A 21,531-nucleotide genomic window follows, 5' to 3' on the forward strand; every position below is an offset into this window, starting at 1 on the left:
CTCTCTCTCGGACTCGCCCTAACTGATATATACATACATATATCATCACCCGCGCAGTGCGTCTCTGTGCGATGCAGCGTGCGTCTTCTCGTCTCTCGAACACCACAAAAAACGAAGCGGTTATTCCGTTCTTGAGATAAACGTGGTCGAAAGAAAGAGAAGACGCGGTAGCTATAGAATGAGAGAAAGAGAAAGAGAGAGGAAAGTGGAAGAAAATAGAGGAGCCCGATGGCGCTCACGGTCGTCTTCGTGTGTACTCTCGGAGATCGATACACGGTACACACTCCGGGTGACGTTGTGTGGGTGCAAGAATACATTACACCGAGCTTTCCATATGAAACGCATCGGTGTGTGTGTGTGGGAGGGGGGGGATGAGAGAGAAAAAGAGCGAGCGAGAGAAAAAGCGAGACGCTGTCGGGACGATAGAGTACGTGGAGTTGGATTTCGTCGAGCAGACCTCGGAACGAAAGAAATACCACCAGATGTTGCGTAGCGTGGTCCGAGGTGCTCGTAAAAGCCGGGTGTTCGTAAAGTCACATGCGGACTTCGAAGGTTTAAAAGCGAGAGAGAGAGAGAGAGAGAGAGAGAGAGAGAGAGAGAGACGCAGACAGAGGCGAATACCGAAACCGCCTTTTTCCGCCTCGCGACTCGCGAAAGGAGCTCGATCTCGCGCGCGCGGATATACGGACGCGGATGTATACCGCGCCGCCGAGTTATCGAACGGACCCATTTTCCTCGCGCATGCAACGCAACGCGACGTCTCAAAGGCAGTCGGAGTAAAGTCGAAGGAACGTCGTGCGCCGCGACGACGAGCGTGGAGCGACGATATGATCGAAGGTGAACGAGCGTCAGAGCGGAGCAGTTTACCACCGTTGATTATGATGGGTCGATGACTTTTTAGCGAGCGATAGCGCCGACCTTAGCTTCCTTTTTCCGCGGCTTGAAAATTTTATTTAGGAAGGCTGGGACGTGTTTCGGGAAAAGATTTTGTCCTTCTGGAGGAAGGGACGCTACGAGATTTCGGGGCGAGACTTCGATCGAAACTCTGACTGACTTGAAAGACAATTAGCGACCGATACGTGGGAAGAATGATTAATTTCGTTCAAGTAAAAATTTCTGAAAATGGACGAAACAGAATATTCTGATTGTATCTATATAATTTCAGATTTTGTCTAGATTTTGTCAGAAAATTCTGATTCGTCTACTTTTAATCAGAACTCCAATTAATCGAACCAGATTTTTTCATGAGAAAAATTTCTGATCAAAAATAAATAAACCAGAAGATTCTGACCATATCAGAATTTCGGTTATCTCAACTAGAATTCTTGTAGATTTAAGAAAATTCTGTACGGTTTGTCTATTTTGAATTCCAATCAGATTAATTAATTCAATCAGATTTTTTTGATGAGAAAATTTCTTGTTGAAAATAGATAATATCGATCGATTATATCGATTAGAATTTCAGTTATCGGATATAGAATTCTTGTAGATTTAAGAAAATTCTGATTCGTTCATTTTCAATCAGCTTTCCAACTAATCCAAGATTTTTTTGAAGATTCCAAGACTTTTTTAGTATAGATTTGAAAACAATTTTGTTGGAATAAAAATAATTATGTAGGATACTCAAGTATGATGAGAAATATTTCAAAAGTATTTTGTTATTTTATCAAATTGCTTGAAGCATCCTCATAATTATTATTATAGTCCAACAAATTATTTTCAGATTTATATCTAACTAAACTTTTTAGTTACTTCAGCAAAAACATTCTTTCCGTGCAGAATTGCTTCTAGCAAAATTTCTAGCTATACAATTCGCTCTTAATGTAATTTTTTTTGTCAAACAAAAAGTACATAATTGTATTTCTATTAATCAAAGACTTCAGGTGTAAGTACGAGTAAGTTAATTAGAGTTAATTTAAAAGACTGATCGAAATCTTTAACTCCAATCCGAAACCAAAGAAACCATGCGATGGATTACTCTCTTTCGAAAAACTTTCGATAACTCCAATTCGGAGCGTTCGAAATTAAATCAATGCCAAAATAAATGTTAGATTAGAATTTGCTGAAATCAATTTTTATTATATGAATTAAATTCTAACTTTCATCAAAACTGAATCGAAATGTTCGACTACGTATCAATTTCAATCGAAACCAAAACAAAATTAAAAAATAGGAATCTTATAAAGGCTATATGTATAACATTTATATCATATACTTTTTCTTCATAAATATCATAATTTATTGAAATATATAATAATTAAATTTTGGCCGAAATCAAAAATCGAAATTTCGGTTGTGTGTCAATTTTAGCCAAAGAATATAAGTACTTCTTTTTTATAGATATCATAATTTAATTATTGAAACAATAATTACACATATTAAAATTAATATTTATGAAGAAGAGTTATACGGTTTCAATCGAAAATAACACGTAATGAGTGTTTGTTTTCAATTTCGGTAAAAGTTTCAATCGTGCTCTAATATTAAGTTTGACTGGCTCGATTTAATATAAATCATTTCTTGAATTTTTCAGAAACTTGAGAGACTTATATCTAAAAAAATACAGATAATTAAAGAACTTAAAAACATCTCACGTATAGTATCTCACTTTATCTCACTTTAAGATAAAATTCATGAATATTACATGGAATTGGCGCATGATGACTTACATTGGATCATAAACAAATCAGTTAGTCCACAATTCTGATCGAATCTTCTAATCAAGTCACGTCACTGTGAGAAGAGAGGAATGAGCGAATCATTTTTCATCATCTTTCCTACTCGATTGAAATTTTTCACGGACGTCCACTCGTTTCTTATCGATGTCGATCTACAGAAGCTTTTCGAGGAAAAGGCGTGGAAACACGGTGCATTATGCACGAAGCTTGTAAAGTACAGACGGTCTTAGAAAAATACATGTGCAGAAAGTATTAGAGAGACAATCCCGTAAATATTGTTTCGCATCGCGAAACAAGTGCGCGGCCCAGACATACGGAAGGAAGAAGAATGAGATGGCAGAGGAATGCGGAAAGTATGTGCCGCATGAACATACTTATCATTTATGTTCCTTCCGTTTGTTCTTTCTACGTTTATGGCTCTGTCCATTTTAGTCACGCTTTTGTACACTTTGCCACATTTCGCTGCTATCTATTCTTCTGTAAGGCCTGAAGACACACAGCTTTTTTTCCCTAAATGTACAAAGTGCTGAAAAGTACGATAAGAGAGCGTCGCATATTTCTTTTACTATTTTGCTATCACGTTTTTTTTCTTTCCTTGTAATATTGTTAAAACGCATATTGGAAAAAAAGTCCGATTATATTAATTGGAATTCTGCTTGAAAATGGATAAATCAGATTTTTCTGATTGAATCTTATAATTCCCATTGAGATAATCGTTCTAATATAATCAGAAAATCTTCTGATTCATTTTTTTTAACCAGAAATTTTTCTCAGTGCCTGTTCGTTATATTTATTTCTTGCCAATCTTTCCATCAATCAAGATTAATTTATTAAATTTTAGATTTAAAAAGTATAATTAAGACGGACAGAAATTTTCAACTCTTCATGTTAAATATATTAAATTAATAAGATTTAATTGTATAAAAAGAACAAATCTACTTTTTGCAGCACTGCTTATGCTTGAGATTTTTACATAATTATTTAGACGGTCCAATAAAATTATTTTCAGATTTGTATCCAGCTAAATTTTTAGATATTTCAATTAAATTATTATTCTTTCCTTTCGTTGATTTGACTAATTTGCAATTCAACATTCCGTAATATTAACTTCGCAATATAATCGTTTCAATGTCAAGTATTTCTATTTTATATGCAGAAAGTGTAAAGTATAAAAATTTTTCATTATCACTCGCTCTTATCGTTTGCCTCGTTGTGAATACAAGATTAATTTTGAATCACGCTTCGGCGCGATGTTCGCGATCACGTTTCGATCGCGACGAAAGATGGAATGGATACGTGATTAATTTCATCTCTTCGATCTATCACGACCCTTATACCTGAATATAATCCGTCGTTCATCTTCGATCACCGAAGTCTTTCGCGGGGTCACCGTACGGCCTCATAGACGATGTTATAGTCACGTTATAGTCAATCGATCGTAGCGGTTTGCATGTCGCGATGACCGGTGATCGGTCGATGACTTTTTGCACGCGGTGATGCGCGCAATTCGCGATTTGCTCGAATCGACAGCAGGCGATCCGATTACTGTTTTAATGTCAAAAAAAGATCAATCTGTTGTTCCTCCATTAAGAGCGGAAGATTACGTTGTAGGTACACGAAACGATGAAAATTTTATTCAGGATAAGCCGAGAAACAGGTGCGAGAAAGCTCCGTTTAAAAAACTTGCGTATAAGTGCAGTATGAATTCATAAAATGAATTCGTTAAAAAAATCGTTAAAACGATAAATCGAGGGATAATAAAAGTACTAATAATAAATATCGAGAAATGAGGAAAACTTAATTAGTATTATTATACATTTAAAAGCTTTATAAATTTATTTTCCGGAAGGTTTGTCTCTTGTGATAAAGCACAATTTTTTTCTTCACTCGATATTGTCAGGAGAAACATAAGTTCGCGTTATATGCACGTTTTACTTTGTGTATTTAAAATGAAATAGACGTGCCTGACTCGAACAGGAGGAAAAATAAGCCAAATGAGCGTAGAAAATAAAAAATGTGCAATATAAACGGATTATAATATTTAAGAGAAGATTTAGTTCATTGTTTCACATTCTAAAGTTAATTTTTTAAATCTAAACTTGGAGGATTTTATTATAGGTATATATATTTCCATTGTTTAGACATAGTTTTATTTTATGATTAAAATATCGAAAATATGCATATGAATATTTATGCAATTTTAAATTTACGCGATTTATGTATCTATTGAAATAACATAATTATAGGTTTTTAAATAATAATTTATTTTTTTTTATATTATAATACGAGTAGAGATGATATTTTTAGAAATCTAAGTAATTTTGAAATTTGACATTAGAAAAAATTATTTAGAATTCCAAATTCAGCTTAATAATATTTCTATCAACGAAACTTGACATTTCTGTTTTTAAAGCCTTTTCGTCTTTACCTTGTATCTTTTAACTTTATTCTTTCTTAACTCATTTATGTAACTATCGCGCAGTTTTATGCGAGTGCCAGAGTTGATAACAGCTGATTACAGTTTTTAGTTGAGTTTTCACTTTCGAAACTAGGTATCGACTTCCAGACTATACATCTGTATAAATTCATACGTTGCACGAAGCCGATGGGTTTAATATTAATTTCGAACTGCGTTACTAAGTTAAATAAGTTTAATTCCCCTTTTTATCATGTATCAAGCTGAATCCAAGTAACGCAATATTGTACTCTATTTGGCTTTCTGTTAACATTTTTTTTACACTGAAAAAAATTTCTAGTTGAAAACGGACAAATCAGAATTTTCTGGCTGAATTTATTAGAATAGAGAATTCTAATTGAGATAACCGGAATTCTGGTTGATACAATATTTCTGATAAAATTTACTAGAATTCTTATTTTTACCAGAATAATTATATCAATCAAAATTCTAGTTACCTCAATTAGAATTTTAATACAAATAAGATTTAACCAGAAAATTCTGATTTATCCATTTTCCACCAGAATTACTATTTAATCCAACCAGACCATTTTTCTCTATGATTAAAACGAAATCAGTGCACTCTGTGCATCTAAAATGAAGGGGAACAATGTACTGTGTTGCACACCGTTGAAAAGGAAAGACAGGCCTAGGAGAATGAGAGTATACGAGGCAGGATGACAGCATAAGTGGACGATGGTAATATAAGCAGCCTTCATTTAAAATCATGATATGATTGGTGATGACTTTATTTATCACTCATACAATAACGCACGGTGAGTCAATATGAATACGCGTGATACTCAAGCCGCAGGTTTCTTCCGGCATGGCGATACAACTGTCGATTTTACACCAGACGAAAACGAATATACATATAACTGTTCGTGTGAGTGCAAAATAAAGAATTTTGAATATTTCTATCATCGAATATTTCGTACAGTGAGCACTCGACCTTTGTTACACTCGATAAAATTAACAGCGCGTACAGCGAGAGAAAATTTAAATAATAACAGCTCTCACTTGCAATGGATTGATTATCCGCATCGCCTCGAGTATATTTAAGATTTTTAAATTGCATAATGTAGAGCGTAAAGTTTATCATATTTCGATATTGTTTTTATATTTTAATCCGAGAGCAGTCTAATTTTTTTTATGTAAACGATCATCTGGAGTATTTTTATACTTCAATTAAATGATTGTTATTAAAATGTTATTAAGATGCATATTATTGATACTTTTCTTTAATATTTGAGAGCATCACTGATATGGATTTAATCACAATTTTCTAAAACAAATAAATATTAAACGGAATAAACACGTTAAGTAGCTTATTACGACAGCATTTCACAAAATAAAGATTTTGATATAAAGCTTTTTTATTATGAATTTTTACATGTTTATTGCATGTTTAGAGGCTTGTAAAGAATAGTTATTAAACAAGAAAAACAAGAAATAATTGTTAAATAATATTAATTATTAAATAATATAAAGCAATGTTTTTATATATATATATATATGTTTTATAATATATATATAATAATTACATTTACATTTTTTACAGCTGAGATATCTCAGGTGGCTATTCCCAGATTTAAAAAATATATATATATGGATTTAACATCATGCGGTATTTATGCAATTCTCGTGTTGATGTTGCTATAAATACCGCCGACATGAGGTGGATTTAACACCGTTCTTTTAAACCTGTAGTTTTAAAATCCACATTCATATTTTTTAGGACATACATTCATTTAATTTAAATTATTCCAATTTAAATTATTCCATTCGCCGTACTTAGGAAAAATTTTGTGTGTTTGAGAAATGATTATTTAGTCTTCATTTCGAAATATCAAACTGTGATATATCATGCAATAAGGAAGTGTTTATTGTGTTACAAGGCTATTGTTGAGATCGAATATTACGCATCGTCGTGAATTTTCTGGCTTTGAATATACGAGCATATATTGGAAGCACCACACTCGGTGCTACACCGAGTTGTTGGCGATGTTGACGCTTCAAGGATAGAATGGAATCGGGAAAGTGGGTTAATAAACCGTACGTGTACGTTGCACTTTATCGATCCGCGATATATTTATTACAAAGATAGGTATTTGTTGCTCGCGGTGGTGTCTGCTAGAGCTTAATATAGAGCGTGATGCATATAAAACGCATTGCTAATCGAGCTGAGACCGTTATATCATGTTATATCATGTTTGATACTGTACATGCAAATACATTTGCATATGGCGAATTAATTTTCATTAATATCATTACAGAAATCCGATTGAGACACACGGACGTGAGTGTTTTATTTATTAGGTCAGCAAGAACGCACGCGGTATTAATTGCGGCGTTAATTTATCAATGTGCTTTTAGTAATACAAGATAAATGAAGCATGCTTTTGTTATTTTTCTTTTCTAAATTTAACATTAATGTGTCTGTCTTATGAGATCGATAATAATCTCTAGATTCTTCTTTATTATTAAAATTGTAATAAACGATGGTTTTTTGCTTGTACATATAATATTCTTAAAGTTTTCAAAATTAGTACAAATCATATTTAAATATAAATATTTTCTGGTTTATTCTTATTACTATTAATATTATTATTATCATTATATAATTACCAATTAATCACCAATTACATATATTATTATTATCATATAATAGATTATTAATTTAAAAAATAATCATGTTTATTGTTGCGATTTTAAATAGTCCGTTTTTTTACTTCAATGTTAATATATAAAAAAGAAAATGCATTTAAAGAGGATGCAAACTAAATAAACATTGGAAGTTTTTCAAAAGATTTAACGATAATGCCGGTGTTGGAGTTTATTAACTTATTTCAATCGATTTGATGGCTAAAAAACACCTCGGGAATCCTTTTGGTGCGCTTTAGTGATGTCAATGAGGCGAGAGAGATGGAGAGCTGGCTGGCACAGACTTCATTAATTAAGCGCGCGTTGATTCCACTACGGAAGAGTTGAATCACTACGGTAAAACGTTTTGCGACACTGAGTGACGTCGGCGTATTTAGCCAAGATTGAATCGTGACTCGCAACGAAAGAGCGCAATATAGAAGCTAGCGCAATATGCTAATGAAATGATAATCGAATTAAAACTCTCGATGAGCCTTTTTAGAAAATTTGATTTAATTGCGAGTAATTCTCTTCCCTGAATCATTGGAATATCTTGTGACATGGCTTGTGAACGAAATTAAACTACGATTTTATTTATATTATATTTCAATTTGATTTTTTAATTGATTTGTAGAAATGTCGATGATCTTCGAAGAATTAATATTCTCATTGCTTAACACGATTTTGATCCAAACGCAATTTAACGAATGTCGTAGAATAATCGAAATATATACATGCAATGGATGAAAATGAATATTCAGTGAAACACGAAACTTATTTCATTTAGTTGGAATCAGAGAATTGTTAAATGACATTTGTTAAATGATGATATGACAGAAAAATTGTTGCTCATTTTCAAAAAAAAGTTTACATTTACATTTATTATATTAAATCTAGTATTCTGTTCCTCCATATTGGAAAGAGCACGCAAAATAATTCGGATCGTTAAAACCTAAAACCTGCATTCAATTATAGAGGACAATTAAAACTTGATGTAATTGAATAACAGTAGAAGAAAGTTTTAATAGCTCACGTTCTAGATCGAGCTTTCAAATATATTTATATAAAAGATATAAAACAGGTGGATGATACCGACATTGTGTAGAAATTATTATTCGATTATGCAAATACGGAAGTTGGAAATATCGCGCTGATGCAGATGCTCCTTCAATTAGGCATCGCAAAAACTTCGGGCCCTACTTTTGTAACGTTCGATGACGCAATGTCGAGTACGCATCAGTACCGTTGTTCTCACGTCTCTGACAAATTCTCAAAAGTCTCATCCAATTAATTTATTATTTTCTGATTACAGCGCTCGCGCGTAGCATGTCTTGACGAGTAGGACAGGCGCTTCGACTGGGTTCTCGTAGATAAGGGTTCTCCATAATGGCGGGCGGTCAACAGCTTCCGGAGCAGTACATGGTACCACAATACGCGAGGATCTTCCACAGTCTGCCGCATCTGAACGTCTCTTTACATTCAGTCAATAATACGTTCAATCCCCACTCCGAGATCTATTTGGAGGTAGGTTCGCTCGGCATGAATCCGTCAATTCTGACTTCCTTGGCCTCGATTGTCATCCTCGATTGCTTGCACTCCTTTCGCCTGCAGCCACTATGATATGTGCAAAATCGATCTCATGGACTTAAACAAAGTGCGTCCTATTAATCGGCCGCGCGCGATCAGAGCCTTTAAACTTTGCGCGGATCGATAAGCGAATTGTACGAAAAATCTAGATTTTATACGGCCCTTGGTGGCAATTTCAAGATAAATATTGTATTCATATCTGGCGACGTGTGTATTGATATATGTGTCGGAACATCTTCAGGAGAATATCAGCACGCTCGACTTATTTCCAATCTGGATGTATTTCTGAAGTAAATGTATGCAACTCATACAAACATTCGATATACAAAATTTCTCTTTGTGCAAGATACCGCGAATTTTCCTTTTTGAATCCCAATGATCTCTGATTTTTTTAATCGCTTTGCGATCTACTTTCGATCGGCTTAAAGATATTTTCCAGCAAGAGATACAAATAATACAATGTAATATAGTGATAAATTTTTACAAAATGTTAACAATTTCAGACAATTTATAGAATTAAATGAGTAATTATACGAACACACTTTTTAAATAATATGAATAAGTAGGTAAAAACAAATACAGGTTGATATATATTTATTCGTTTGTATTTTGACTTAGTTTCATGTAAAAATTTGTATTGTAACTAAAGCTGACCTAATTAAGATCAAAACATTTATATGATCATTATATATATATATATATACAAGGTGACTCACAACTACCGCATTTTCTCTTAAGAACATGTTCTTGAAGTAATTTTGAGACGAAAATTCTAATACGAAAGTGTCGAGACTACAAAAATTTTTTTAATTATAAAGTAATTTTAAATGCTTATAAGTCAAAAACCATTTTACTTTCATATTATTATTTCTGGATTCTTTTGAACATTCTAGGATAAAAATCCTAATACGAAAATATCGCTATAATTTTCACACTATCTTTTAAACAATTATAATTCAAAAACTATTATATCCTCCAATTATAATCAAAAACTATTATATCCTCAACATTTTTTTATTAGAGGAAGAATTTTCGTCTCAAAATTACCTCAAGAATACATTCTTAAGAGGAAATATGATAGATGTGAGACACTCTATATATAGGATTATAATTTTGTGTGTGTGCGCGCGCACGCGCGCGCGCGCGTGTGTGTGTGTGTGTGTGAAAAGAGAAAATTTAATATAATTACTCCCAAAAAAAGATCTTGCATTAGCTTTGAGGCTCTTTTCTATTAATTTTTGTAACTTAGTGAATTATTACATCCTTATTGTTTACTAAATAAAAATAAAATATAATAATAATTACTGTACTATGTCTCTTGTTGGAAAACATCATATATATTGCGCAACATTAGTTGCGGATATTAATATGTTAATCAAGTCTATCCATTCGAATAGTATCTGTTAAGTCCTGTTAGTATTTCGACATCTTAGGACATCAAAATTCCGGCAGTTATTTTGCGGGATATCCTCTTAACAACTACAAACGCCAATGATACTTTGGATTATCGCCTTTGATCGACTGTAGATTTGCATTATCGAGCCATAAGTGGAGATCTCGCATCGTCAAACGGATAAGAATCCAAAAAGCGAGCATCTGGCAACATAACGATTAGAAAAGGTCGTATGCTCATACAGAGTGCAAAATCAAAAGGGAAGAAAAAAAAAAGAAACGATTCACACGTCTGTGGAAGGTAGCGGGATATGGCGAGGACATGGGAAAAAGAAGAGAAGAAAGAGAACAAAAAGAAAGAGAAGAAAGGAGGATGAGAGGTTTGTGAAGAAAAAAAAGAAGGCCAGAAGAGGGCAGATGGATACCACGAACGCGCAAGAATCCAGGTCCCATAAGTGTAACTGGAAAGCACAATGCCTGGGAAAGCTCAAACAATGCACAAAGGCTTTCGCATAATATGCCTGAGGCAACTCACGGCAGCAGGCTTCAACATCTTCGGGAACGTCGGACCACGTCGGGCACATCCTGCTCTCCCTCCATCGTGTTCTCCGTGTATTCCTCATACTTTCGTTCCCTCTTCTTTCTTTTTCGTTCATCTTCCTCAGCCATCGAAGTCGGGCGGACTTAGGGTGAGATATAACCACTAACGGAGGAGGGCCCGAAACTTTGTCTCGCTAGTATTCGCTTTCGTCATGCATGCGGCTCGACGGGGTGGATTGGCGAAGCTAAGACCGCCGAGAAATGAGATAAAAGCCTCGAGAGAGGTAGGAAGAGAGCGAGGTAGAAGTTATGAGACGGTCGTAAGTGCGGCTCGTACGAAGTAAATACGTAAATGCGCCTGAAATAGCGTTGCAATGTGGTTCTTGACGATGCACGACGATGCTGATAATATTGCCGTTTTAGAGTAGGAAGTGAAGGCGAGAAAATTTTTGGCGCGATACCAATTTTTCGACATTATTTGTTTGGCTGATCTATTCTTCGAATCTCAACTCTTCAAGTTAAGAAGACACAAGAAAGCTTTTTCTTTAATTAAATTTCAAGATATTTACTTTCAAAAAACTTTTTAGATAAAGAACAGGCAATTGTTAATTCTATGAAATTTGATGGATAAAATCTAACACTCGAAATTTCTTGTAATAAAATCTCATTCCAAGAAAGTGAAAGTATAATTATTCTTTTTGCTTCTTGAAAAAGAGTGACAATTTTCACTTTATTTTAGAGTGAATTTTTACTTCGAAGGAATGAAATTTCACGCCAAAAAAGTGGTTGCATTTTCACCCTCTTGGAATAAGATTTTACTGCAAGAAATTTAGAATGAATAAATGGATTTTATATTTGGATGTCTTTAGATTTCTTTAGTAATTTAATTTCTTTTATAAGAGTATAAGTAAAGTTTACGTAAAGTTATAAAGCAGGAAGAAAATCCATGATCGGATGTAATGTTTACAGAGCCTCGGGATACTGGGAAGTATTCCGGCAGCCTGGTTGATCTTAACTTTACTGGTATTGCTGGTTTATTTGGTAACAAGATGCTGCGACCGGAGGCCGCGCCCCAAGAAGTCGATAACCGCGTTGAAGTGTTCGCTGGCCATCCTAGCATTACTCTGTAGTGGAGCAGTGGCTGTTGGTCTTTATGGCAACGACGACGTACACAACGGCTTGGTACAACTCATAGCAGCTGCGAAAAACGTCGATGGGATCCTTATGGGCGTCAGAAATCAGGTATTTCCTATTTATTTTTCGCAGTGTCTTCATATTGTTTATCATAATATATGTAATAAAAATGTTTTTTATTACATAGCAGTAATAAAAAATTTCAGTAAACATGCACTTGGTTTTTAAAAGTAAAGATCGCAAAAAAGAGAAAAATTATCCTTCATTTAAAAAAAAAATTTTTTTAGTGTTTATTAGAATTTTTTTAAGTGTATGCGTATAGATAGACACTGATCTGATTTAGATAATTTAAAATAATTTAAACAGTTAAGTACACAATTAACAACAATTAAAAATAATTGTTATATTTATTTAAGTATCAACATTATATTATACAACATTATATTTCTTACAGACTGACACTATAGAAGCGACTCTGAAGAAAAAAGTGCAGACGCAATTGACTGCTCTCGGAGATGAATTCGATGCTCCGGTCAGTAATAAAACTATGCTAAGTTGGCTTCTAGCGGCACTTAATGGCATGAAACAAAATACGAGCATCGCTGTAAATCGAAGTTTTGAGATACGAAAGCCTTTGAGCGGTATTAGTCTTGCCGGCGCCATTGGGATGGGTGAAAAGATTGAGCAATTGCGATGGCCTATCACTATGGCGGTCTTGAGCGCTCTACTTGTCCTCTGCGTGGTTCTGGTGGTCGGTGTTGCACGGCACTCTAGATGTGTTCTCATAACGTATGTTCTTTTGATCGAAATAAGAATAGAAATCTTTCGGCGATATTCCTCATATAGTATTTTATATCTTTGTTTGCATTTTTATTTTACACGTTGAATAAAACCATTTAAAATCGTAACAAAATTTGAGCAGAGGAATAGATCGTCTTTTATATATTTATAAATTATTCTGTAAACACATATATATAGTCACAAAATCATAAAGTAATTCTAATAGATTATCTTTTCAGATTTTCCGTATTCGGCTTGTTTGCGGTTATCGTCTCTTGGCTCATGGCATCCTTATACTTGGCAACTTCTGTAGCTCTAGGTGATCTTTGCGTCTCACCCGATGGTTACTTGAGCAGAGCCGTACCATCTACTTTAGCCTCCGAGGTACTCTCATACTACACGCATTGCGAGAACACGCGCAGCAATCCGTTCACGCTAAGATTGCGAGACACGCAACGTGCGATGAATAACATGAGGCATAATTTGAACACGGTGACTAAATTAGCTCTAGAACTGTTCAAAGACCAGCAGCTCCAGCCAAGACTCAGCAGTTTAGCTACAGACGTTAATACCATAGACAGACTCATATCAGGTTTATCCACGTTACTCGACTGTAAACCTCTGCACAAGCAATACGTTCATGCCGCCAAGAGTTTGTGTCATTTGGGATTGTAAGTCGATATCCTCTTATATTTTAATTATAATTCGGAAAAATTAAATAATTGTTTGATTAAATAATTATTTTAATTAAAATGATTTTACACAGAAATATAAACTTATAATGCTTCTCTATAATGTGTTCTAGGTATGGATTGAGTTTCATGCTAATAGCCAGTTTAGCTGCAGGTCTCTTATTCACCGTATTGGTTTGGGTGGATTCTCATACGTGGATATACATACGAAAACGGTAAATACACTAGCAGGAATCATTTAGAGAGAGGAAGGAAAAAATAATTTTTAAATATAATTTTATTTTTATATTTTGCTATTAATTTTACAATGCTAAAGCGGGTACCATAGAATCATTGCGTTCCTTTCTAAATTTTATGATATTTGCTGAAAATTAAATAACCAATGCATTTGTTTCAGAAGGGATTATCATCAAGTTGACGAGCAAGATCCTTACTTACCACCATCGGCGGCGTCACAGGCGATAGCAGCAAGGACCCTTCGAGGCCAAGGGTCGTACCCGCCTACAGCCCCTACGCTTAATTCGAATGCTCTTGGCACTCATAACACGATTAAGCAGCCTCTCTTGCTAACGCCGCCCCCACCGTCCTACGCTACTGCGACTGCTCGAGCACGTCAACTGCACGAGAGCATGTTAAAGTTTGTGCATGAGATTTTCAGTTTCTTTTTTAATTTGTTTAGCTTAAGGAATATCAATTAATATCGCGCTAAACATATTAGATTCAATGCGTCTCCTTTGAATGTTGCTTTATCATACATAGTTCCATCATTATTAAGAATACAATTTTTTATCGATATTTATATATTAGTATATGCTTTTTGACGAAATATACGTGATGAAATGTATTGCATCATATAAATAACTGTGCCATTCTTAATTTTATATTTGATGTGTTTAATTATATATTTTAAATATCTGTTTTTGGAACATTAAGCATTTCGAAATAGAATATTATTCTTAGCAAATAACAGTTTTGATTGCTTTATACAATATTGTTACAAGAAATAGTATAGCGCGCTTTTTTATAATCCTATTTAACATAAATATAATATATAGACAGTTTTGCAGGCGTGATTGAATTTGGATTTATGTTTAGATAAGCTATAAAACGATGTCGGTCATTATGTAAAACAAAGATAATGCTGCAACTTTGTTTGTTCTTCCTCGCCATTTACAGAGGTGGGGGTGTTAACGGGAGTGGAGGGGGCGGGGATCACAAATCGTCTCAGCATAATCAGCAATCAACGGGTGGACGAACTGAACACCGATCTGGACTCGGAGATCAACCTGGCCAGTACGCGACTCTGAGCAAACAGTGCAAGACGCTAGAATCTAGTGACTTCTACTGAGGGCACGCCCCCGCAGGGCCCGGTAAATGCAAAAATTAATACTCTTACGCGTATATAACATTCTTTACATCTGTATTATTATATTTCATGTTACAGGTAGAGAACCACCTTGGACGCCTAGCGTGGCTTCCTTCACCGGTACCCTGTCTCATAATTCGCACGGGCCCGCGCATCTTGCCACTTTTCAGGACTCGCGAAAGACACAAACGCTGGATCCGAAGAATCTGGCCAATCTAAAGAGGGGTCCGACTCAGGCCTGGAATCAAAATCGACCGCTTCCACCGAATCCCGCGAGTCAGCAACCTACGTGGGAGTTCGAGTCGCGCTCGCAGACTAATATGAATCAGTTTCGATCGTTGGTGCGGAACAAAGCGCCTAATATTCGCATTCAAGATCAAATGCAAGATCAGGTCAGAACTTTGGATAGAAATTTTTCGCGTAGCCAGTTCAACGGTACCACACCGCAGAACAACACGGTGCCGAATATGTACGGTACATATAATCGAGCGCAGGGAAGGCAGGAGAAGCCGACGGTGGCTACGCTGAGTCAAGTACAGGGTAGTGATCCTAATCTATATGCTGTAACGGAACTCTAATCGTCGAAAAAGAAGAGAAGATGCGAAATCAGTATGAGTATTTGCAGAATAGAAGCATCGTTGACAAAGAGAGTTTTGTCTTTTAACAAAATTCAGAACATGCGATTTGGAGTTCCTATAAAATAACAAAGAAAAAGAAAACAGTAAATTGATTTCAGAGACCTGCGATAAAAGTGAGAGAAATCATGGGGGGGAAGGGATGAAAAAAAATTTTTAGAGAACTTAGGAACTTGTGTGAGACATACTTTATATCCGAGATTTTGTATTTGTATATCATGTACAGTGATTGTGGTACGTCCTTCTATGTTATTCTCCCTCTTTGTTATCGCGTTCTTTGATTAGACCGCGCGCGAAGTATCCAAGGACAGGCTGGAATGCATACTTAAACGTATGCAATTATATTGCTTGTTGGCCGACTGGAAAACTGCATGAACGAACATGCACGAAAGAAATCTTCACGAAGTTTTACACTGATATCGTTTCAGAGATACTGCTCGCTTGTTCATTCTAAATTAGCCGTTAATTTCGCGTGTGATATTTAACCGAGGAGTTAGATATCGCGACTTAAAGGAGACACCAAAAGACGATGAAGGAACTATTGAAATATACGATTTTTATATACTTTTTACATTTTAACCGAACGAATCTATGTTGAATTTTCCGTGAGAGATATTTAATATACTTTATATGTGTGTGAAAACGTATACATATACATCTAGTTACCGCACGAATGTCTGGTAATTTTTACTCTGGCAGAATTCGATTGATCATAGGTCACGCTCGATACTGCCAATGCTCAGGCGAATATACTTTTTAAGTACAAAGACAGTGGTAGCACAGGCGTTATGGATTTTCAATTTTTATGTGCAAACGAAAAAGAGTTAAAAAGGAAAGGAAAGGATGTCCAACGTATCGATAAAAGGATATTTAGAAACATACTTCTACAGGCGGTATTAGTTAAAAATACTCTTTTTAAAGACAGTAAGGAAAAATTAATCTGTCTCAAAAAACTAAATCTTATTATACTTTGTAAGAGTCGAGAATGAATTTTCTGCGGAGCGCAGTCTTCCTGAGATCTTCTAACATCAGAGATATACCGAGTATATTAGACAAAGAGAATATATCTGGCGATTATTCGGTACTCGTTGAATCAAATCCAAGTATCGGAGAAGTAAATGTTGTGCCTGAATAATAGCCAATTGGTCAAGTGTTGTTTACTATTACAAGTATCAACGAGTGTCCGGTTGGATATTGACAATTCTTTTTCAATTATCACGGATGTCTATCTCCGATAATATTCGGTACATCTCTCTTTCTCTTTATAATTGATTACTAAAAGTTGTAAGAATTGATAGAGATTTTCAACAATCGCAAATGATTTTGTACTGGCATCCGCATATAATTCAGTAAGTTTGTATATAAAACAATAACACTTAAGATTATTGAGTAAACGTGAAAAGTGTGATAAAACCGAATCTAGATGTTATTACGGATTTTACGTGGAAGCATTTTGCCATTTTTTTTTTATTGACAATTTAACCACGACTTTCGATTGCGGAAAGGGAAATCGTGCCATTCCAGGAATATATGCATTTAACGCAAACTACTTTCCAGGATTTTCTTAGGGCTTGTGTTTAGTCGAGTAAAAATCAATTATATAATCGCAATACCAAGCATTTTAAGAGCGTGAATAGCAAAAAGAACTTAATCCAATGTAAATAATTGTAATATTTATTACAGAGCGATAGCTCGTAGACTAGTAGCATATAGTTTAGTTAAATGCTAATTTAAGTTTCGACGATAAATATATAAATGTGCGAACGCGGCCACGTGCGCGTAATAGCAAATGAACGAATATCATTTTGTTCATTTTGGAGATGAAGAAGTATCCTAGTCAGTATATAAAGTTGTGTACATTCATTAATAAGATCTCTTGCCAAATTTTTAACCTGGCTCAATTTGAAGAAAACGAAAAAAAAAAAGATAAGACACATAAAAAGGAATCTTTTTTCTCAAAGAATATTTGTATCGTCACTATTAATACGTACGAAAGCTATATTAGTGCGTCGTTGCTCCTCGATACATGTTCTAGATTTTAAGAGAAAAATTGCTTATTGAGAAAGTTTACAAATATAATCCAACTTCAGTGTTTTAGCACAGATATGCGCTGTATCCGTAATATGTATTTGTTGTGCATCTCGATTATTTTTCTTATTTGGTAAGTATTTTTACTTTTCATTTTTTGAAATCCGCCACAGTATTGATTTACAATAGAAAAATGAAAATTTTTTTATTTTTATTTATTTAATACAATTTATTTTTTTTTACTTTTATTGTTTTTCTTTTCTTTTTTTTTTTTTTTAATAACTCATAAAACACTGGAGATGGACGTCTTCAGATACTATATAATCTTGGTTACTCGAAATTTTACAGTAAAGCGCGCAAAAACGGGATCAACATAGTATTGTTCAGAAAAATCTGCAAGTAAACACGTCGTTTGTTAGTTGATGAGAAAATTGTGCTAAAATATTTCTCTGCTAGAAGACATTTGACCCGTGCTCAATGATTCGGGCAAAATTGACGAGACTTATCGGCGATCGAGGAACCCATTTAACACGTATTTTAAAATAATCTAGAACACAGAAAACATTGTTAAACTCTTAATATGAGAATTTGTAATTTAGATGATTGTTAACAGAACCTTTATTGTAATCGTTTGTCAATTTTTATAGTAGAACCGAGAGTCTGAGGCACATTGCACACCAGTTTTTCTAACGAATAAAGCAGCATTTAAGTTATTCATCATTTTTATACGGTAAATGTAATGTGGTATAAAAGAAGGCGAGAGCATCTGCGCAACAAATACGAACAAAAGAGGAAAGGAGATCAGGATGATTGAGAGAAAAAGAGAATATGTGAGCGAGTGTATACGTCTATTATATACATATATGGTGCGTGAGAGAGGAAGAGAGCGAAAGAACGGAAACTCATTATTTTCAGAGATAATGGGAGTAATGTAATGATATATGACAATGAGGAATTCATTCGAATCGGAGCATTTTCTTGGCCTACGGCAATTTTTCATCGCAGAAAAAAAAAGGATGATATAATTAATAAACGAAAAATCAAAAAAAAATTTCGCAGAATTCGATTAAATATTATACGCACATCGACAGATATGGATGAAAGAAAAAGGAAAGGAACACGGGAGACCTAAGCTTTTGTGCACCCTTTAAGACTGATACTGGATACGTCGAAGAATCCAGGGCTCTAATATTTTTTCCGTATATTTGTATATTGCATAAGTATATAATATTTTACACGTGTTCGGCATAGGATGTGATGGAATGTTCATTTCTGTCATAGGTTTGTGTGTGTTTATCTTTTGTTCGATATTTTCTTAATTTAATTCCTGACGTATCTCTCGCTACATCTATTAGTGAAAGTATACAGATAGTACGTAAATACTATCTTCTCTTTTTTGCGTATTTCTCTCTCACTGCGCGAAAGAGATTTATTTACAAAGTATATGTAGAGGCTACTCGACTATACTCCAGAGAACTTACATAAGTTATAACGTTCTATTGCGTCTTTCTTTATATGTGCGGTTATGCGAATTTTGATGTAATATAAAGAGACTTATCTCGGAGATGTGTAGGAGATGAACGAAGCTCGTTAATCGATACCACTTTTTGTATATTACGATTGTGTCTAATTGCCATATTCTGAATTTAATTCCTCCTATTGTAATGGAACATGAATATTATAAAAAGAGAAATAAAAACATAAGATCCATAATTATTGCATTAGTATCATATCGCCGTATCTATTACATAATATGTGAGAAGATTTCGATTCACATTTTATTTAATTCACATTTTATATTATTTATTCATTAGTAATACTTTATTACAAGTTTGGTACATAAATATACATACGGCTTGATTTGCATCTTCGATATTTTTTAACAATTTATGAATAATCTCCTAATGCAGTATAATTTATTTATTGATCTTAATCATTGAAATATTTCCCTGGTGTTATCATCAATTACATAATACAAGAGCAACAATACGGACTTTTTTTCGATGGGTGAATATATATAAATTTCTTTGGCAAGTTGTTACTTCTTTCAGAACGTTTTTTTCTATTATATATTTTCATTCAAATATTTTCAAAATCTCCTTCATAAAAGGTAAAATGTACATATAGCTTATTTTTAATGGATAAAGTAAACGTATTATATAGGTTCTTATTATTTTACTTGCAATATTGTGCTTAATAAGACATAAAACTTAACAAATATGAACTATCAATTTGAAAATTAGCGAGCAATTTAAAAGAAACAAAAATTCGCGAATAAAGAATAATTTCTTTTAATGACGAAAAAATTGAATATACATCTTAATTACTAGCTAGTGAGCTAGTAATTAAAATGTGTAATATTATACAAAGAAAAACTAATAACAATAAATAATTTTCTTGCAATATATTCTTCTATAGATTAGCTATCGAATTGGTATTAATAAAGTATGAGAAGAAGAGATAATCAATTAGAAGAGAAAATTATTTTATTTTGGCTATTGTGCCCGCAAGAGGTACTTCAGTAACTTATGAATTTAATTATAAGAGCGAGGCTGCTATGTAGAATCAATCTAGTAAGTACACGGATCACTCCATGATTAAATCATGCTCGTTTAATAGCACAAATAATAAAAAAAGTCAACGAAATTTGAGGAAAATGCAAAGGCATTATTTATATATTTAAAAGCAAGAAATATTTTCGGCGAGAAACAGCCAGTTAAAAGTATCAGCAGCAAGATAAAATTAAACCGTCACACGTATCTCGTTCTATTTAACCCAATCGATAAGTTATACAAGTTACAGTCTAATATTTTGATAATAAAGACTGTACCTCCTAGAGGAAACGTTTTAGCGTTTCAGAAAAAGCATTTTTATTCCAAGTTTAACAACTTGAAACCATGTGTCATTGATTCATCGAAAGTAGTACAATGTTTACTACGACTTTGTTTGCGTGGATTCTTCCTTTACTTGAAGCTGAGAATTGACATTGCTTATTAAAGGTATATTCTTACCACTTTGCAGGCTAGAATGACTTGACGATCGACTGTGACTTTGACTGTTAGCACCAACTGGCGTTTGCACTAAAGGCTGAGGCGGAGTTCTGGCGCCAGAACCATTACTATTTGTGAAATTAGGTTGCAGCTGCATGTGATACTTGTAGATATTTTCCGTACTTTCCACGACACCTATTTTAATAAATATTGTCTAAAATAATCTTCATCACGATTATCCTAAATATTTCTATTCTTCAGGAAAATATGATGATACGATAAATAAATGTTTGTTATATCAAAACTATAATTACCAGCTTGCAAGTTTAGACTACGGCCGCGGACACCCGTTTCCTTCGAAATAGGACTCCACCAATTGACGAAAGTTCCTACTACGGGGACATGCCTGAGAATACCCTCCTGCCACAGTTTCTCTGCGTTTTCTCTTTCTAAATCTGTTTGCGCCGTCTCGATACCTCTCTTAACTACTTCGGAGATAGTATCCATCATTTTAGAACTAGCTTCCACTTCCTGGCCAACTTGTAAGACTAAAGACAATAATTCAGCCACATCTGGAAATAATATCATTCGATGAAAGAGAAGGTATAAAT

General features: G+C 34.2%; 2 protein-coding genes across 3 annotated transcripts in view; one reads left to right on the forward strand and one right to left on the reverse strand.

Moving 5' to 3' along the window:
• Window positions 1-16,954, forward strand: part of LOC108693300 (protein tweety) — a 17,561-nt gene extending 607 nt beyond the window's left edge. Inside the window, exons 2-9 of one of the 2 annotated variants that reach the window (XM_018202175.1) lie at window positions 9,089-9,300; window positions 12,265-12,537; window positions 12,884-13,218; window positions 13,449-13,880; window positions 14,015-14,116; window positions 14,299-14,538; window positions 15,078-15,235; window positions 15,346-16,954. In XM_018202175.1, coding sequence (XP_018057664.1) covers window positions 9,163-9,300; window positions 12,265-12,537; window positions 12,884-13,218; window positions 13,449-13,880; window positions 14,015-14,116; window positions 14,299-14,538; window positions 15,078-15,235; window positions 15,346-15,845 — 2,178 coding nt within the window. In that variant the 5' untranslated portion in view covers window positions 9,089-9,162 and the 3' untranslated portion in view covers window positions 15,846-16,954. Of the gene's footprint in view, window positions 1-9,088; window positions 9,301-12,264; window positions 12,538-12,883; window positions 13,219-13,448; window positions 13,881-14,014; window positions 14,117-14,298; window positions 14,539-15,077; window positions 15,272-15,345 lie in introns of both variants that reach the window. The other variant, XM_018202174.1, reaches the window with a different exon arrangement.
• A 3,417-nt stretch (window positions 16,955-20,371) lies between these two features.
• LOC108693487 (pyridoxal-dependent decarboxylase domain-containing protein 1) overlaps window positions 20,372-21,531 on the reverse strand; it is a 6,259-nt gene continuing 5,099 nt past the window's right edge. The window contains exons 9-10 of the mRNA XM_018202472.1: window positions 21,235-21,503; window positions 20,372-21,115 (exon numbers count right to left, since the gene is read on the reverse strand). Of these exons, the coding sequence (XP_018057961.1) occupies window positions 20,865-21,115; window positions 21,235-21,503 (520 nt within the window). The 3' untranslated portion in view covers window positions 20,372-20,864. The remainder of the gene's footprint in view (window positions 21,116-21,234; window positions 21,504-21,531) is intronic.

The sequence above is a fragment of the Atta colombica genome, unplaced genomic scaffold (genome assembly GCF_001594045.1).
Source record: "Atta colombica isolate Treedump-2 unplaced genomic scaffold, Acol1.0 scaffold9, whole genome shotgun sequence".
In the NCBI taxonomy this organism is placed as follows: domain Eukaryota; kingdom Metazoa; phylum Arthropoda; class Insecta; order Hymenoptera; family Formicidae; genus Atta; species Atta colombica.